This window comes from Pezoporus occidentalis, unplaced genomic scaffold, assembly GCF_034315485.1.
Source record: "Pezoporus occidentalis ecotype Australia unplaced genomic scaffold, CSIRO_AGI_Poc_V1 ctg45, whole genome shotgun sequence".
NCBI classification, from domain to species: Eukaryota; Metazoa; Chordata; class Aves; order Psittaciformes; family Psittacidae; genus Pezoporus; species Pezoporus occidentalis.
In genome coordinates, this window is record NW_026915780.1 from 8,030,137 (window position 1) to 8,048,814 (window position 18,678).

The following is an 18,678-nucleotide window of genomic DNA, read 5'->3' on the forward strand; positions in this document are numbered from 1 at the left end:
AGCACGCTCCTCTGTCAAATTTCATAGGAGGTGACTGGATTCTGACATCTCAAAATCCTTGCTGCATGGCTTGAAACACATGTGTTCATCACTCATATTTAGCTTTGTGTAATGCACCTCATTAGCACCTTCTGGTGAACCTCAGTGGAGGTATTCTGGAATAGCTAGTTGTTAGGATGGGGCAGAACAGAGTTGCTCAACATGATTCGCATGCAGGATTTATGCAGCCAAATGATAGATCTAAAAATTAGCTGTGTGTCTGAGCCACAGTGGGCAACTAAAAACCAGAAGAATTTTTTTGGGTAGTTTGTATTGAAACAGAAATAAATCATAGCTTATTTTGTCTGATATGACTACCACTCTTAGTAGTTTGGTTTTGTTAATCTGTGTAATCAAAATGCTGCCAAATTTGGAGGGGGCAATCCTGTATCTTAATGCAAATAATTCTGCTTAGGCCTGTCTTCAGTGGCTTCAGAAAGGCAAGGCAGAGGTGAAAATTCAGCTTCACTGATAAAGAAGTTATACTGATAATGTAGTTTCTTTGAAGGCTGCCAGAAAATTGAAGATCCTCAATAGTGCAACATTGTTTTGATAAAGAAAATGGCTGTGTCAGGTATAAAGAAAGAGTCCCAGCTCACCCAGTGTTCAGCAGAGATGAACAGAACACATCAATGAGCTCTTCCTCAGGAAAAAGGCAACAATCAAGTATTTTCCTGTACATTAAGTTGTCCTGCTTGACACACGGTGTGCTTTGATAGTAGAGTTTATCAAGGTCTACTCTCCAACTCATTACACAGTCCCAGCTCCTAAGCAGTCTTTTGGATGCGCTGCTAAAATGCTGGTTAAATGTGTTCTTCAGGAAGAAGGGGCATGACAGGCAACAGCATTCAAACTCTGTTATTCTTCTCTTTAAAATTATTCCTCAGACTCCTGACATAGAAACAATCAGATCCTTCCGAAAGCATGCAAGGGTCCTTTTCTTGAACAAGTAAGTAGGCACTGTTAAAGAATTTTGCTGTCTATGCTGCTTTTTTCTTTTATCTGTCTTTTTTTTTAAAGTTTTTTCTTTCTCCCTTTTTTTTTTTAAATTTCCTTTTCTTATTATTTCTTTTCTTTCTTTTTTTTTTGTTTGCTTGTTTTTGGTGCTTCTTTTTTGGATGCTCCTCCTAAGATAATTAAGTGTATTTCTAAGGGGAATTGGCTGGGACTTTTTTTCCCCTATTTTACTATTTTCCCTCTTGGCTCTGAAATGTAATCACACTGCACGTGTGTGTTACTAGTGACATACACGTCAGCTGTCATTGTAACTGGAACTATACATCCCTGTATGGATGAAAGCAGAAAACAATAATTTGGAAATAGAGCTTTTGTAGTGGGCTGGGCAAGTTTTTAATGATCTGTTGAAGGAGTCTTGTTCATAGTTTGCTACAGACTGAAGTGCTCTCTTCCAGATGGTGAGAGCTGCCACAATGGACACGATGGCATTCCTCACCAAGCCTCAGCAAAGGGCCAGATCTTGCCATGTGCTCTGTTGCACGGTTCCACAGCCACAGAACACAGACCTGGTGAGAGAGGAAGAGTTCAAGGAGATATTTTTTAGCACAGTGGGACATTTTCTGAGCAGCAGCACAAGATAATCAATGTAAGTCTCATTTCTATTTCATGTTAAATCAAAGCATGAATTCTAGTAGACTGAGAGCAAAAAGTGTATGTTATACAATGACTTTTTAGAAGAACTACTAGTTAGTAGCTAACTATTACATTTTAAGATGTGTTTGTCTTTATGCTCAATCTCCATTAGCATTTTAATTTGGACCAGGAATACACTTTCAAAGGGAACCTTACACTCTATTTTTCCCACTTGCTGCACTTTGGTTTACATGACAGAGTGGTGTCTGGACACATCAGATGGATCCATTTTGGTTAAAACTGAGCCAAGAGGTGTACTCCAGCAGTGTACCTAATGTACTGCAAGTGCCAGTGGGTGCCTGATCCATGGAGTCTGGTTGGAGTCCACCTCAAGTGACTGTTGCACTGTGCAGAGCTGTTTCTGATGTGCTCTGTTATGTGCATACAGAGATGTAGGCACAGCAAACTGCAATTGAGGAGAAAAAAACTTCTACCTTTCTTGTAAGTGCGGTGCTATTCCCCACCAGGACTTCAGATTTGATGTCTCTGTTCTCTGGGGATTTCTGGCTGTAGTCCTAAGATCTTGGGAGTAACTGTACTCAGCCAGCCACCCAGTACTGCCATGAAATTTGGTTTAGGCTCTTATTTTCAGTACCTAAACCCACTTGTTTTAAGGGACATGATACCATGCAAAGGTATTTTGGGGTATTTTTTCCCTTGTTTGTTTTGTTCATTTTTTTCCCCCTCTATACCCACCAAATGGAACACCATTACATTGTGTACTCACACATTTCCGTTTTCCCCAGATATTATTGTGACTTCTTCAGCTCCCATGCAGCCTCTGTGTACATGACCTAGATGCTTTTTCCAGAGAAACTCAACTTTTGAAATGTTCCCAGAAATTTCTGTATCAATGTAGTTCAAGTACGTGTTGCCTGGTTTGAAAGTTCCCCTGCCAAAAGAAAAGCACAGAAGTGATGCTCTGCTTTCTTTGCAAATGAGGGAAACAGAATGCTACAGTTGTGGCAGAAAGGGAGATGAGCTGCGGGATGCTGTGAGAGTTGAAGCTTTGAATTCTAGCATCCTAATTTTATTATATTTTATTTTTCATGAATTACCCATCAGGGATATTAGGCAAAATTTTTGCTTAGAACATATCACTGGAGAATGTGTCCTGGGAAATGCACAGGGCTCTTGATGCAGAGCCTCACACAGATCTGAGGCTTTCAACGGGGGCACTGGGGACATCATGTCTGGGGTCCAGAAGCACCAAGTTCTGTCCTGTCTGCTGGCTAATCATTCGACGCAGGCAGAATAGTTGTTTATGAAATCCTTGGGCCTTAGTTTAGTCATACATAAAATATATCAAACACTCTTTTGGACAAACATTGTAACAGGGATCCTACATAAGTATGCAGAGGTCTTAGTGGCTTGAATTCCTGTGCCTTTCAACATAAAAACACTAGATTAGTCAGCTTGGCTTTTGTCAGTATTGCCATGGGGTTTATTCTAAATATTATGTTTGGAAAATGAGATCTATCTTCAAATAAGTCACGACAAAAAGTTCTCTCAGTGCTTCTGCTTGCTCTCAACCATGAGGAAAATTGAAGATTATAGTTTACGTTCATGTCTTCTGTGGTATCATTCATTTTAATAGAATGCACACTACAGTGACATTAACATAGAAACTACCTCTAGGTGCATCGCTGCAGTAGTGTATTTCCAACCAAAGGTACTCCTGGTACAGGGTACCAGTTACAGCGCTATGTTGAAACACAGAGGAGACTGTTTTTTCAATATTTAAGCTGTGCTCTTGGCAAGGATCAGTTTATGAAATTCAAATTCACTGGAAAAAACTACTCTGAGCAGACAGGAATCTGACTCCTGCTCCATTCATAACCAAGCTGCAACTTCCTCACCTTTTCCCTAGAGGAGGGAACCATCAAATGATTGTATGCCATGCAGCTCTCTTTCTTCACAAAGATCACCAAATGATGTGTGAGTCCAGCAGTAGCCACAGAGCTCTTTGCTCTCACCCCCTCTGCTATGCTAACAGTCATCTTCAGGACAGAAAAGCAAATACAGAGCAAGAGATACCAGCAAGCAGATTTTGACCCCCATCTGTACCATGGGGAGCTTCAACCACTGATCAGCTGCTTTCATTACCAATCTAAGCCACAGATCACATAGAACAAGGCGAGACATGTAAAATTAGCTGTGTATAAATTCAGTGTGATAACAGCAATAGAGCTATTTTTTTCAACAAACTGTTAAACTTACTTGTCAATTGTATATTTTCTCCTGATCCCATTAGTTCCAGTCAAGGCTACGTCTATATTTCCCTCCATGGTTTCTGTTGCAGACACTTTGACATGTATCTCTTTCCGCCAGCCTTTGAAAGCCAAGTGAAATAGGTTATGGTTGTAAGGAAGTTTCTTTTCTAATGGTAAAACTTCTCATGTGTTTCAGTGTCTTTCAGGGAGAGAAAATTATTGCACAAAAGCACTTGTAAGCAAACAAAATGTCACTATTAAGTCAAGTGTTAGCTCTGCATGATTCTGGTACTCTTCATTTCCTTGACAGTGGTCTAAATTGCAGGTCCAATCTTTGCTGACCTACTGACTATGCTGAGTATTTAATTGCCATGGCCAATACTGTACCTTGCTCTTTCACTTGCCCTCACTTGTAGTCTTGTCATTTCTTACACTTCTGAGGAATCTGGGGTCTCATGGGTAGCATGCTAGCTCTCAACTGTGAAGTGAGATCCGTTGAATTGCTGTGTTGTGAAAGATATATTAAACAAAATTGGTTTCACTACCGGGATGATCCTGACATATAGAATTTTTAGGGTTTTCTTATAACTGTGCATAGCCCAAGAGCTGTCCGGAGATCCTGACATCCCGCGTGTCTAAGACAGAAGGGTCTCAGATGCAATAGCATGCACTGATTTCAGACAACCAGGTTTGGGAAGTGTTTGTGCTGTCTTTAATTTGGGCTATTAAAAGGAGAATCTCCTCCTTCATTTCAGAAGTTTATGTTCGGTTTCAGGCTACAACTTCCATAAACTCAGCAGTTTGTAAATGTTGAAAAGAATGTATTCATTTAGATTTGCGAAATGGCTAGTTTCTCTATACTCACATTAATTGTTTTACTTTTTGCTCTTATCGACACATAAGATGATTGATTTTTTTTCCTTCATTTTGCTTTCATGTTTTGTTGCCCAGTGAATAAGGACCTCGAAGACCCTTTCTCATTTATTGCCCTTGCAGTTCATCACCTGTGATGATGCAGTCCATCCACCTGTGATAGACTGCAACTTACCCACAAATTTCCTTATTCCCCACTGGCTGCTTCTACATAAATCACAGTGAAAACTGTACTGCTTCTTACTCCCTGCCGTTTTGACTTGATGAGCTTTGCAAAAGAAATGATTCAGTTTTATAAATTTTTGTCAATAAAGACAATGTAACTTTTTAATTGTTATTTGAAATTGCGCACAACGTTCCTCCCATCTTCAGCTTTATGGAACTTTTGAAGCCATCATCTAATTAACAAAGATTTTAGCATTGTTTCTAACTTGGAGGTCAACACACTTGAAACTCTAGATTTGGTGCTGAGTGCCACTCATTAACTCCAGCAGCTTTCTGGAGCAGTGTAAGAGATTTTGCACATATAATTCATTGCCGCTTTAGAATTCACCTCTCAAAATGAGCACTTACGAGCATATGGAGAGGAGGGCCCTGTGTTTAAATAAACCTTTTGATGTTCTTTTTCAGTTTTATGTAAAAACGTATCAGCATAATGACCCATTAGTGGGCATCCTTCCTTCGGACATGGGAAGCAGTCTCCCTGGGGGAAAATAACAATGTGTGTTACAAGATGTTATCTGTTTTAAGCCCACTTCTTAAAGTTGAATAAATTAAGTTATTTCAGCTTTTTTTCCCAGCCTTTTTGAAAAGGTACAAGTTACTTGTCAATATTGCTTTGAACATTAACAGCTTTTCCCAGTATTGTTATCATTCTTTTTGGGAGTAAATGGGAAGAAATTCAGACTTATCTTCCAGCCTCCAGTTGTGCTGCCTGAACTGGTCTGCTAAAAGCCCGGTTATATCTGGCATGAAACACCAGAATATTGTGCTGCCTTCTTTCTTCTGTCACGTGAGGGTTGTGTGAACAACACTGCAATGTATAAATATCTCCCCTGCTCTATATACTGACTACATTTATTGTTTATACAGATACTTAAACACTTCTGAAATCCAGAGGCTGTCTCCTTAATGATGCGTTTCACCAGATTTAGATGGACTTCCTTCAACCAGAGTGACCTTGACTGGTGACCCATGCAACAGGTGAGCCCAGCCACTTCATATCCCCCTTTGTAAATGTATTTACTGCTTTATTTTCTTCTAGATCTGTAATTCTTTTTTCTTTATTTAAGTTTGTTGCTTTCACATTTTGCCTATATTTTGCATATGCTCTGGATGAAGGTAGTCAGTGAATCTGCATAGCCCACCCTGTATCCCATAATCTAGAGTGTAGAAGCTCTGTCAGAAATCATTAAGAGAAGAAAGGCAGGGGTATAACCCCTCAGATAAATGTGTACCTGATACTTACCAATACAAAAGCTCGATAAGTTTCACACTGATACCCAACAAATCCTTTTGGAGTGATAATACTCTCAGCATAGTACCGAAGACTTCTTTTATGTCCACATCCAAGAGATCTATATTCTGGGAAAGAGCCCAGGTAAAAAAGATTAAAGTTATGCATTGACATAAAGTCCATGCCAAAGCAAAACTGGTGGGTCTTTTTTCCTCAAAAGCATTTGTGCATATAGTGATGTCTCAGATTAAAATATAGTAATAATTAAAAGGTGTTTAAAGTGTGAATTATTAGGTTTTATAGTAAAAAATGTACTTATGGCTACATATATATTCTTCAATGGGGAAAAGCCAGGTTTTAATCTGTGTGTGCCTGTACTCATGCTGAAGTTAACAGAGGTGGTGATGCATTCAGGTAGACATTGTTGTCCTGGGTTCAGCAGTAGCAGTCATTTTTCCCCTTCTTGGTAGCTGGTGCAGTGCAGTGTTTTGACTTTCAGCTCGGGAACAGAGCTGATAACAAGGATGTTTTGGTTTGGCCAAGGACTTTGTGAGCCTCATGCTCTGCCAGGGAGGAGGGGAAGCTGGGAGGAAGCAGAGACAGGACACCTGACCCAAACTGACCAAAGAGGTATTCCATACCACAGCACGTCATGTCCAGGATGTAACTGGGAGTGAGCCGGAAGGGCTGGGAGTCTGCAGGGTTGGAGGAGGTATCGGTCAGAGCTTGGTCGGGCTGGGGGGGCGAGTTATCGGTCGGCTGGTGGTGAGATGATGTATTCTCTTCCCTTGTTATTTCCTTTATCATTATTATCACTGGTGGTAACAGCAGTGATTTGTGTTATACCTTAGTTACTAAACTGTTCTTATCTCAACCCGTGGGAGTTGCATTCTTTTCGATTCTCCTCTCCGTCCCTCCGGGAGCAGGGGGAGGGCAAGAAAGGGGGGGAAGTGAGCGAACAAATTACCTGACTGAGTTTAAACCACGACGGTTCTTTTTGGCGCCCAACATGGGGCACGAAGGGTTGAGATAACGACAGATCTGACCGGATTAATAGTCACTCATCACAATGACGATTTATTGGCTCTCAGAGTTGTTCTTGTTGATCTCACAGCTTCAGAATGTTGTAACTTACGTAGAGCCGGTATTTGCTGTGATAGTGTTTATCAAGTATGGGGCCTGGGCTAAGGTTCTTGTCTCACTGTGCTTTATGGCAATGGCTTGTAATATGGGCGGGCTCCAGCAGCAGGGCGGGACGGACGTGGCCGTGGACTTGTACCTGGCCGTCCGGCTGCTCTTCACCGCCCTGGCCCTCGCCCTACTCTCCATCTTCGTGAGGCTGCGGGGAGCCGAGGGGGAGCGGCCCCGGGAGCCGGCGGCAGCCGAACCGGCCCGGGAAAGCGGCCCCGGGGACCAAGCGGCGGCGGGAGCGGGGCCGGAGGCCGCGAGGGGACGGCTGCCGGTGGAGGAGGTCGGGGCGGTCGGGGAGAGGAAGGAGGCGGCTGCCGAGCAGCGGGAGAAGGCGGCGGAGGAGCCGAGCCCCGCGGAGGAGCCGAGCCCCGCGGAGGAGCCGAGCCCCGCGGCCGAGCCCAGCCCCGCGGAGGAGCCCAGCCCCGCGACGGCCGAGAGCATTTCCCGGCAGCCGCCCACCGAGCCCCAGGAGGACGCAGGAGACCAGGCAGCATTTCCCAGCAAGGCAGAGGAGGAAGAGCTGGACTCAGGAAAAGAGAAACTGGCGGTGGGAGAGCCGGCAAGCACAGCAGCTACACCAGCCCCAGTGACAAGTACAGCAGCATCAACTGAGAGTTCTGAAGGTTTTGAATGGCCTGTGGGTACCCTTGGGACCTGCCTGCTGATTGTGATGGGGATCAGCATGTTGGCACACACACAGACTGTGTTCTACCCACAACCATTTTGTCTGATCTCAAAAGTTAAGCAGAGTCAGGTTTGGGTCTTGTCTGGGGTTAGACGACGATATGGGGGGACCAAGAGATTTTCCCCAAGGCTGCACAGCCAGGAGTGGCAGGGTGTGTGGGACAGTATGGGCAACTATGTAGTCCACTGGGCCCCTCCAGTGCTTTGGAAGCGTCGGAGATGGAAGGCAGCTGTATGGAGTCCCCAGCAACAAGCTGCAGAAACTGCCTAAGGGGACAGTGAATTATTTTAAGCCTGGTGGGCCCATGGCACTTCAGGCCATCAGAGCAGAGATGCAACACAGAGATGGACTCATGATCGAGGGGTGGACTTAACAATGGACACTATTGCCCAGGTTATTCACGAGTGTGAAGACTGCACACAGTCTCTCCTGCTCTGGAAGACTGTTACCAGAGATGGAGCCTGACATCATGGACCAGATGGACTCAGCAGCTTTATAGGGACTGGTCCATGCACTAAGATAAGAGTGCACTGAGATAAGAGTGATGGTATATTGAAAATGTGGGATCTGAGCATGACGTGAATGGTATGGAATAAGGGGTGGATAATGTCCTGGGTTCAGCAGTAGCAGTCATTTTTCCCCTTCTTGGTAGCTGGTGCAGTGCAATGTTTTGACTTTCAGCTCGGGAACGGAGCTGATAACAAGCGATGTTTTGGTTTGGCCAAGGACTTTGTGAGCCTCATGCTCTGCCAGGGAGGAGGGGAAGCTGGGAGGAAGCAGAGACAGGACACCTGACCCAAACTGACCAAAGAGGTATTCCATACCACAGCACGTCATGCCCAGGAGGTAACTGGGAGTGAGCCGGAAGGGCTGGGAGTCTGCAGGGTTGGAGGAGGTATCGGTCAGAGCTTGGTCGGGCTGGGGGGGCGAGTTATCGGTCGGCTGGTGGTGAGATGATGTATTCTCTTCCCTTGTTATTTCCTTTATCATTATTATCACTGGTGGTAGCAGTAGTGATTTGTGTTATACCTTAGTTACTAAACTGTTCTTATCTCAACCCGTGGGAGTTGCATTCTTTTCGATTCTCCTCTCCATCCCTCCGGGAGCAGGGGGAGGGCAAGAAAGGGGGGGGAAGTGAGCGAACGAATTACCTGACTGAGTTTAAACCACGACAATTGTGCAGCCTCCTGTCCTGCTATATGTACTTAACTGCTTTTACTTTAACATGAGAACTGAGGAGGATTTAGGAGAATTTCCCTTTGATATGTCAAAGACTTGACTAATTCATAGGTATAGCTTTCTAAAAGCATATAGTATTTACTATAAAGTAGTTTTCATTTGCTTACCAGTATCACAACATGGTATTTGGTAAAACCACAGTTTCCACTCATTTCTAGAATTAAAGGTAATTGTAGCAATTATTTTAACTTCCATGGCTTTCAGTGTTTAAAGCTCTAGAAATTCTGCAGTCGTTTGACAGAGGTGATTCTGTGAAATGCTCTGAAAAGTGAGATGCTTGGCAATGTGTCCTTGATTTTGTCAGAAATATATGAAACAAATACATTTTCCCATCAGAGTGGAATTTATGGGCAGCCAGTGCAGGAAAGAAGGATTTGCTATTTGGGTTATATTTACAGGTTGCTTGCAACAACTATTATCTTCATTGGCTGTGAAGTCTTTCCTCTATGAAAGAACAATGTACCATGACCAAGTTGCATAAAAACAGGCTCTGCTCTGCTTCAGCCTGTATGTGGGCTCAGCTAATCATAGGGTGAAGTTTTGGAGGCACTGAAGTAATTGCAAGCTGCCACAGTTTATAGTTAAAATCAGAAGAAAATTGGAAGGTATCTAAGGGCAGCTTTAAATATTCCATTTTGGAGCATTCTCTCCCTACTCAAAATCTGAACTATACAAATAATACCTACATTCAAAAGGCTTTACCTTAGTTTAGCCTTTATTTCTAACTGTAGTTTATAATGAGGTATTATTTCTTTAAAACACTTTTACCTCTCATAAGGTCATTGATGCTCCTATTCCCAGTAGGTACACGAAGCTGTTTGCATCCTGGCATCTTCTTCCCCCCATTTGGGTAAAAATCCAGGTGGCCACAAGGCTGAAGAATCCCTGGAGCTGAAACGCACAAGGAATCAAGACTGAGCACTCTCAGGTAGACTATGGCAAACCTCTGTATTGATGCCAGCTTTTGCATGAAAACTTACCAAAGTCAAAGAAAAGATGACCAGCATGAGTATGAATTATATCAACAAATTTTGCATCTGAAGGATCCAGCCTAACCGTTGTGGGAGTATACTGGAAAAGGGGCCCAGCTGGGTCCAAACCTAAATAAATGGAGACAGGTCTGGTTGAGCAAATAGATCAATATGTATGTCATCACATACAGTGTGTGTACACTGTATGTCATTACATTTCTGTCTTTACTCCACATATAAAAATCCATTTTGTAGTCCACAGCCAGCAAAACAAGCAGGGGTTTAACAGAAAGGTGGCTGGAGATATTGCAGCACAGTAAAATTCTGGTGGGCGCTTGGCTTGCTTTTGGAGAACAATGTTCTAAGAAGAGGTTTGGGGCTTTTTTGCCTGTTAGTGAAAAAGATGAAATCTTTTTATGTTAATCTGAGTGTGCAGATTTGTTTGAGAACTTTCATTTGGTCAAAAATCTATTTTCTGTTTCCAAAAGTGCTTGGTTGAAAATGTTTCCCCTACATTTCAGTGTCAGTGAGCTCCCTTCAGGGCTCAAGCAACACAATTCTGAACCCTGTTTCCCTGAACTGCTTGTGTGACTGCTTGCTGTGTACACAGCTTAGTTGAAGCAATGTCTGTGCATAGAAAAGAACTGACTGGAGGAGAAAGGAAAGCAGAAAACAGTGAGCTTCTAAAAACAGTGATGTCCGAGTGTGCCATGGTGCTCTGTCTCTCTGTGCAGCTATGTGACTAACAGCTTTCTTCCTTTTCAGGGTGTCAATGGCTACTTACTGTTTCATCCTGAGATACTAGAACCAGGCTTTTTAACATTTCATTTCAGATTTTCAATTTCTTGAACATCTAAAAAGCCATATTAGAGTGCACTTTTAAAACCAATATGCCAATGAGTTGCTAATTCTACAACTCTCTTATTCAACATCATATTCCCATTCTTTTTTATCATTAAAAATCATAAACAAGTATTTCCTAGGACCTGCAACCTGTGAAAATCGACCTCTATTTAGTCACAGTCAGGATATTTAAGCCTTTCTGATCTGTTGCAGTCAAACCTTTCTCAGAACTGTGAACTCTGTGAAATGCGTGGCATGCTATAGGACATGTCTTCATTTGTGTGAATTATGACAAATGAGAACATTGGTAGTCTATACTATGTGTTTATAAGGCAGCAGTGATTCTTCAGGTGCATGAAAAACATAAAGCTTCACCAGCTGAAATAGCTTCCATACCTGTTATTCTTCCAATGCCAGGTTTCCTTCTCCCTGCCTCCCCTGCAGCATGTGCTCCGAGGCTATGGCCGATGAAATGAATGTTGGCAGGAGAGTAGCCATACTCTTTCTGTGAAGATGTATGGAAAGGAGAAAACAAGCATGTTAAGCTGGGCATACAAGCTGGTGGCACTGCATTGTGGCCCCATGCTGTGCCGGGACATGGCCAGATCAGTGAGTGGGTGATGGAGGGGATTGTCTTGAGTGGGAAGTTACTGTTTCGGGCAGTGGGATCTGTATCTAAAGAGACGCAGTTCCCAAATCATCCCTCCAATCTTATATCGTGCCTCTGAGTGGGAGTGACCTTTGTCAGGAGCTTGCCTTTATGACAGAAAAGAAGGAAAAGGAAATTTTTGCAGTAGCTCCCCTATATTTGCACTGATTACTTATCCAAAACGTAAATGACCCACTGCCTCACCCCCTAAGCTGCCTGTCCCTTCACATAGGGGTCTGTGGAGGAGGAGTTTTCAGTGTCTGTCTGTGGCATATCCGCTGCATGAATCAAACAGCTGTCCTGCTATGGAGATGCTCCACCACACAGGACCTGCTGGACAGGTAGCACCATGCTGGGACTGCTGCTGGTGTGCCAGCCTCAGATGAGCTTCTTCATGGGAAGCCTGACATGGCTTGCTGCAATTCAGTTGTTGCAGGAGGCAGCGTGTGTGACCCACAGAGGGATGATTTAACTGCATTGGGCCTCTGTTACCACTTTTCACCATGCCAGTTACACTAGACAGGTGAAATTTGATGTTTTATCCAGTATAATGCCCATCATGAGCAAAACTTTCAGCAATTATTGGCCATAAGGCCTTAGGGACACACTTATCTGTGGTGTGACACTGAAACAGGCATTCTCATTCGTGCAGGATTAGAGATTTTTCATGATATTTTCAGCTGCTATTAATGAGAACTTCCGTACTTCTGACTCTATTGCATCAAACCTACAGGTGCCACCCTGAAAACAGCCTTTACCATACAAACTATGCCCTTGCTTTCATGTTCCACAGATACTTTTACCTCCAGAAGGTTCACCAGGTATACCAGCTCAGCCCCCACAATGCGGACGTTGTTAACTGCTTCGGTGTACAAACCATTGGAGCCACCTCTCCAATCAGTCAAAATGCAGTTCACATCTTCAGTGTGGAACATGAACTGGTGGAGAACATGAAAAGAGAAGAACAGAAGAAAACAGATATGAATTATAACAAGGTATATGTAAAAAGCATCTTTTTTTTTGTCATATCTGGGTCTCTTAAGTGGCTGGTAAAGCCACATCTTTGGTACACTAATTCCTACAATACTAAGAATTAACACACGGAGGCAGAGTGGAGGCAGTGATTTGAACACAGGGCACACAGAAGGTTGCTTCAGTTCCGATTTCTGTTCTAGATGCCTTGGTTTGCTTTATGGTATCAGCTTCTCTTAATGACAGTATCCCAGTTAGAAAAAGAGGATAGTGTTACTTCTTTTTTATTGTCCAAGCTTTGTCTATCAAAACTTATATGCTTGGACCGCTGGATTCACAAATTTGTGTACACGTCTTTGAGTTCAGCCCCAAAGTTCATATATTGTAACCAAAATATACTGTTGATATGCTTCTGGCAATGGAACATTCTGATTTTTCATTCTGAAACAATCTAATTTTTGAGATGGGCCTAAATAAAATAAAGCCAATCTGCTGAAAGAAGCATTTTGTTTTTATTAGATCAAATGCCTCACTCAAACTGAAATGTTTATTTTTACCTTCTGCTGAGGTGAGAAAAATGACTTTTTTCCCTCTTTATTATTGGCAAAGAATTGAAAAATCAGTTAATTATAGCTTTCCAGTGGAGCTGAATGCAGCAAGAGGGCACTTAGCAGAAGACTGGAGTGCGCTGTACTCGTAGCTAGGAACAAGAGGGTGTTAATGTGGAACTGAGCTTCATTCTGAGGGGTTTTTCCCTCATATTCCCTGAATTAACAAGAGAAGAGAGGTGTGAATGTTAGGTGGAAATTTCAAGCCAGTTAATGGGGTGATGTGAATATCTGCGCTTTCAAACACAAGTAAAATGACTGTCAGAAAATAGTCATACCATACCCTGCACATCTTTGATATCCAGGGGAGGTCTGCTCCAGCAAGATGGCCATGTATAAGGAAGCGAGTTTTCCTGTGTGTCTTGAAATTGGAAGCTTTGATAGTTGACGGACTTGTAGCTGAAATTTTCTGTGTAAAAAAGATAACCAACAAACAACACAACAAGGATGTGATTGCTCCATCCCATGGTACATCGTGATACATGGCTGAGTACCCAGTGCCTAAGGCATAGTTCTGGACTCCATAGAGATGTGTCTTGTTTCTCACGTGTAAACTGCCTTGCTGGGGGATATCAATTAATCACGACAACAAATTATTCACTTCCTCTTGTTAATTGAATTTATGATACTGGCATGCAATGCTTTGAGATATACTGGTACAACATGCCATGTAAACACAAGATTTTATCAACCTGGGCCATAGAAATAGAAAGATAGCACCTGCTGCAAGGTAGTATGTGGTTGACTTTGAATCTATGCATCTTTTTCTTGCCTTTTTGTTTGAAGATAAGACCTTCATTGCTAAGCTTATTTATGTTTTATGAGAAAGCCCACCAGGGTTTATTGGGAAATAAGACATTATTTTCAAGAAATTTTGAGTCCTGGGTTGTTTTAAAACTTGTCTCTTTCTTATTTTTTGCTATGGTTTTGTAAGCTTAAAAGAGGATGTCATACACTAATTAGCACATATCTTACCTTCAGGGGAGGACTGATTAAAGTTAAAACCTCAGAGCCCTCTCAGCTGGGCTTGTTTTGAGGTGACTCAAGCAGGAGAAATCGCTAAACACCTCCACTTTTTGTGACTGCCATTTATATTAAAATACCCGACTGTGAAACCTTTTTCATGTAATGTAAGTAAACAGCAGCAATGGATTTCCCACCCCCAATTTGCTTCATTTTTCTTCCTCTTTGTCCAAGTAAAATTCACACTCTCTGATGGTCATTTCTCTTTTTTCACCAGACTAGCTCATAGCTCCACAAAACTGCTTCCTGCTATGGACAACTGCAGCCCAGACACCTCCAACACCCTGAGCATCCTGCTGTGAGCTTTTCCCAGTATCTGCTGCTCCTCAGAGGAAAAGGCTGACACACTGCTGGTGTCTTTCAGTATGTGTTCCCATTTGATCCATCCTAAACAGTCCTGCAGGCTCCTTTTAGCTACTTCCATTTGTCACTCTGTCACAGCCCAGAGCTTCCTACTAGTTGTTGCTGATACTGCCACTGGTTGTTGTAGATAACCTCACGTTTTAACCTTGCTGCTTCCATGCAGCTCTCTGTGCTTCTCTACCTGATGTGTTTTCATAAGCAATAACCTGGTTCAGTGCTCTGGAAATGAAACCTGCAGGTTCTCTCCATGGTGTATGTTACCAAATCATTTTCTTTAGCTTATTAGTCTCCATATTTCCCTCAGCCCCAGCCTTCAAAAAAATGCTTATTTTCTTTATACATCCATTCCATTCTCTTTTGGGTTGTTTCCTTCTTTTTTCACATAAGATTTCATCCTCGCCTTCCTTTTTTGTAGTCTGTTTTCTTTTTGAAGCTTTCCTTTATTTTTTTAATCCTGTTTTCCTTCCTGTCTTTGGTGAACTTTCTCTTCTGATGGGTGCTTTCTCTTCTGATGGGTGCTTTCTCTTCTGATGGGTGCTTTCTCTTCTGATGGGTGCTTTCTCTTCTGATCTTCACTCCTAACTGTCTACATGCTTTTAGGGCTCAGCGTTGGCAACCACATAAGCAAAGCCTCTGAGACCAATCATACATAGTTCAGAGGAGCTAGTAATCATATATATGAACCACATCCCTGAGTCATATATATGGGTCTGAAATATGTTTTCAAACTGGAGCTAAAACTGAATTTTCATTTTGTACTGTCTTCCCCACCTCTGGCTTTATAACGCTAAACCTGAAACTGAATTTGAGTCATTAGCTTATTGTAGAGAAGGTGACTTGTGTTAGAAGGCTGTGATTAATATGTTGTAAATATACCTGGCTCATCAGACAGGTGAAACGAAGAAAATTACGATGGGTTCTTCATGTGTAATACAGAATTGCAGCTTCTTTTGGGAGACTTATGAGGAAAAATATGGGAGTAAAGAAACTATATTATATGTTGAATGTTGTATGCTATCAGTATTTAAAAGCAAAGCAGTTTCTTACTTGATGTTTCATGATGTTTTCTCTAGTGTAAAGAAAGAAATTCGTGTTCACATATTCTGGAGAGCTGGGCAAGCCTGCCAGTTCTCTCCCTGGGATCCCAGACCAAGGGGGTTTATCTGTAAAGCATCCGAGTCTTCCGTAGCAAACCTCCCTTCCTGGGGTACGCAAAGAAAACTGTTAGTGTTCTGGAATGTTGCAGGTCAGGTTGCCACCACTTTACAAGAAGGTGGCAGGATAGTGTTTATACAGTAAACATTAAGCTATTAATTTATACACTAAAAGGAAGCAGAAAGGGACTGATTCAGGCACTTGTGCTCAGTTTTCCATTAAGGAGTGCGTTTGTGCTCTTGTGCCTTGTGCATGTAGCACACACAATGTAGAGCTCAGCTTAAAGAACTCAGGAGAATATAGGATGTGTTCGGTTAAACATATTGTTAACAACAAAAGACAATAAAATCTTGATCCTTTATGGATTCAGAGAACAAACCAGTTTTTGCTGCCTGCGCAGAGTAGCAGTTCAAAGTAGTCCTAATGCATCAGGAATTATCTCAATTGTTATTTCTTATGCAACAATTCATGAAGGAGTAAAACGAAACCAGAGAGAGATACCTCTGGTTGCTTCACAATGTCTATTAAACATCTCCCTTATACTTTTATCACCATAAGACTTTAGTGGAAGCAATAAAGTGGAATTTGAGTAGAAGCCTAAAGTAAAGCACAGCCTCGGGACGTGTGGTCTGTGCCTGAAGGACTAGCGTTTCCCAATTTCTATTGTGACTTTAATACAGTAATGATGCAAATATGGCATACGGGTGTTGCCATTAAATGTCATCCTCACCCACCATTAAAACACCTCAATTGTGAAATCCAAAATAATTTTTATTGCTGTTAAGATACTGAAAACAATGAGGAGCTATTGTTAGCTGGGATAGGTGAGAAATTCATGCTACATCACACCATGACTTACTTTATTCATTAGTCTATATGAAACACAGGGGTAGAGTGATATATACTGGAAATACATCTAGAGAAAGAGAAGAATTGATTGTGGAGCTACAGTGAGAGACTCCACAAGTGACCAGGTCATTTTCATAGGGGTGTTTCCACTTTTGGATGGTGCCTTTTTGTTTCTCTCTGCTCTTTCTGTATGTCTGTCCCCGCTGAACTATTCTTTCCTATTGGTAAAAAGGACTATTGGGCCAGGACTGTTTTCTTGTTCTCTGCATAGTGCCTTCGCTGGCATTACAACTGTTGTAGCTACCATAAATGTTGGTGTGTGTTGAGGGTGGGTAGAGGAAACTGTTCTGGAAGAATTTTGGTATCCATTAATATATAAAAATGCCTTTCTAATTCCCATTTGGTTTGCTAGCTGCAAAAACCTGTATAGAATTAAAAAGTAGTAAGTTAAATGTGGGAAAGACATGACAGAACTCAGTGCTCCTAATGAAGAAGTCTGTTAAATCCGTTCCAAAGCACATCCTTTTTCAAAAATGCAGATATTCTACTTTAAACCATACACAGTTTTCACTGTTTATAGACTCTGTCAACCATATGTCTTACCTTTGGCTTCACTGAGAAGAAGAAGAGTAGCGATCCATACTGCAAACATCTAAAGCAAATAAGAACACAGTTGAAACATAATTAAAAATAGATTCTGGAATTCACCTTAAGGCTTTCCTTGACCCATTGGAAGGAAGTCATAGTGGCCATAGGAGTACTTCAGGCATTTAATTAGTTGGATCCAAAAGAATCAATACTTCCATAAAGATAGCAAGGCTTCAAGAAAATACCTTTGGGATTCTTGCTCTTTGCCATGGAGATTTTGCATATGCAGGATATCCTCTAAGCATGTCTTCCAGGTTGTCTTCCTGACCTTGACAAACAGATGCTTTTATTTTCCTCTAGTGCTGCAATTCATGGATAAACAAATAAGTTATTGCAAATCCTTTAAGAATCTTATTTTTACAGTGTGAAGTTTCTTCTAGCATGTAATAGAAAAGTTTCTTACAGAAGTGCTATTCGGTGATTGTATTTAAAAGAACCCAGGAACAAATTTAATTTGTGTTTCTAAATCATACAGATAGTTTTGAGAACTCACTTTGATCATTGCTATCAGCCAGGTAAGTTTATCAGCCCCGATCTGTTTGATCACTTAATCACCAGCTGATAGGTAAGCACTGGCATAAATGGAAGCAGTCATTTACTTTGAGCCTTGAAAGTGTAGTATCAGTAGTACTGCAAATAACTTATCTACAAAGAAAAGAAGATTGCTCTTAGAAAACTCTTAATATCAGGCTCTGATCCTTCAATGAGTCCTGCAAAGGCAGAGCCCTGTGTCTGCTTCCTGACATTCCCACCTCTTGTCTTCCCTGTCCCCTGAAGTCCATAGTATGCTGTCAAGAGCTAAGTTCTCCCTGTGAAATCCACTGCAGGTTCAAGCATGTCCTGCTTCCAGCTCCTATCCTCCAGCAACTCACCAGATACTCCACACCTTATCATGATGCACCTTACTTCGGTCCCTTAAATGTTCTCTGCTCCGATGCATTCCGTTTTACCTTGGCAGAGCTTAGAGCAGGTTCTTTGGGTTCACCTCTCTGCTGATTTTGGTAAGCCTTGCAGAAGCTCTTTGAGGAGCCTGGAATGAAGCAGGACACAGGACAGAGAGACACTCACCCCACTGCTGCTCCACAACACTTGGCTTTGTTGGCTGGTGCTAAGAGTTGTATAACTCTTGCTGTATCTCCTTGTATAAGGCATGCTTCATCTGAGATAACACGAACCAGGTCAGACCAGTTACTGCATGACTCCACCTGTTTCAATGCAGAGTTTCAAATAGGGTGTTATTGTCACACATTG

General features: G+C 42.1%; 1 protein-coding gene across 1 annotated transcript; it reads right to left on the reverse strand.

Moving 5' to 3' along the window:
* Positions 1-1,120: 1,120 nt before the first annotated feature.
* On the reverse strand, positions 1,121-18,512 carry LOC134172304 (pancreatic lipase-related protein 2-like). The gene is made up of 14 exons (XM_062635357.1): positions 18,378-18,512; positions 17,613-17,729; positions 17,383-17,431; positions 15,823-15,977; positions 13,673-13,798; positions 12,613-12,747; positions 11,557-11,665; positions 10,327-10,446; positions 10,115-10,237; positions 6,244-6,359; positions 5,349-5,478; positions 3,910-4,021; positions 2,417-2,581; positions 1,121-1,562 (listed from the first exon to the last, which is right to left on the reverse strand). The coding sequence occupies exons 2-14, from the start codon at positions 17,670-17,672 to the stop codon at positions 1,499-1,501; spliced, it is 1,464 nt and encodes a 487-aa protein (XP_062491341.1). The 5' UTR covers positions 17,673-17,729; positions 18,378-18,512; the 3' UTR covers positions 1,121-1,498.
* Between the last annotated feature and the right edge of the window lie 166 nt (positions 18,513-18,678).

Coding starts and splice junctions, on each gene's coding strand:
- LOC134172304 (XM_062635357.1), bottom strand. CDS start 17,672: ATGCTTAGAGGATATCCTGCATATGCAAAATCTCCATGGCAAAGAGCA. Junction 17,432..17,612: donor AAAGAGCAAGAATCCCAAAG/GTATTTTCTTGA, acceptor TATTTGCTTTAG/ATGTTTGCAGTATGGATCGC. Junction 10,447..11,556: donor TGGCATTGGAAGAATAACAG/GTATGGAAGCTA, acceptor CCATTTATTTAG/GTTTGGACCCAGCTGGGCCC.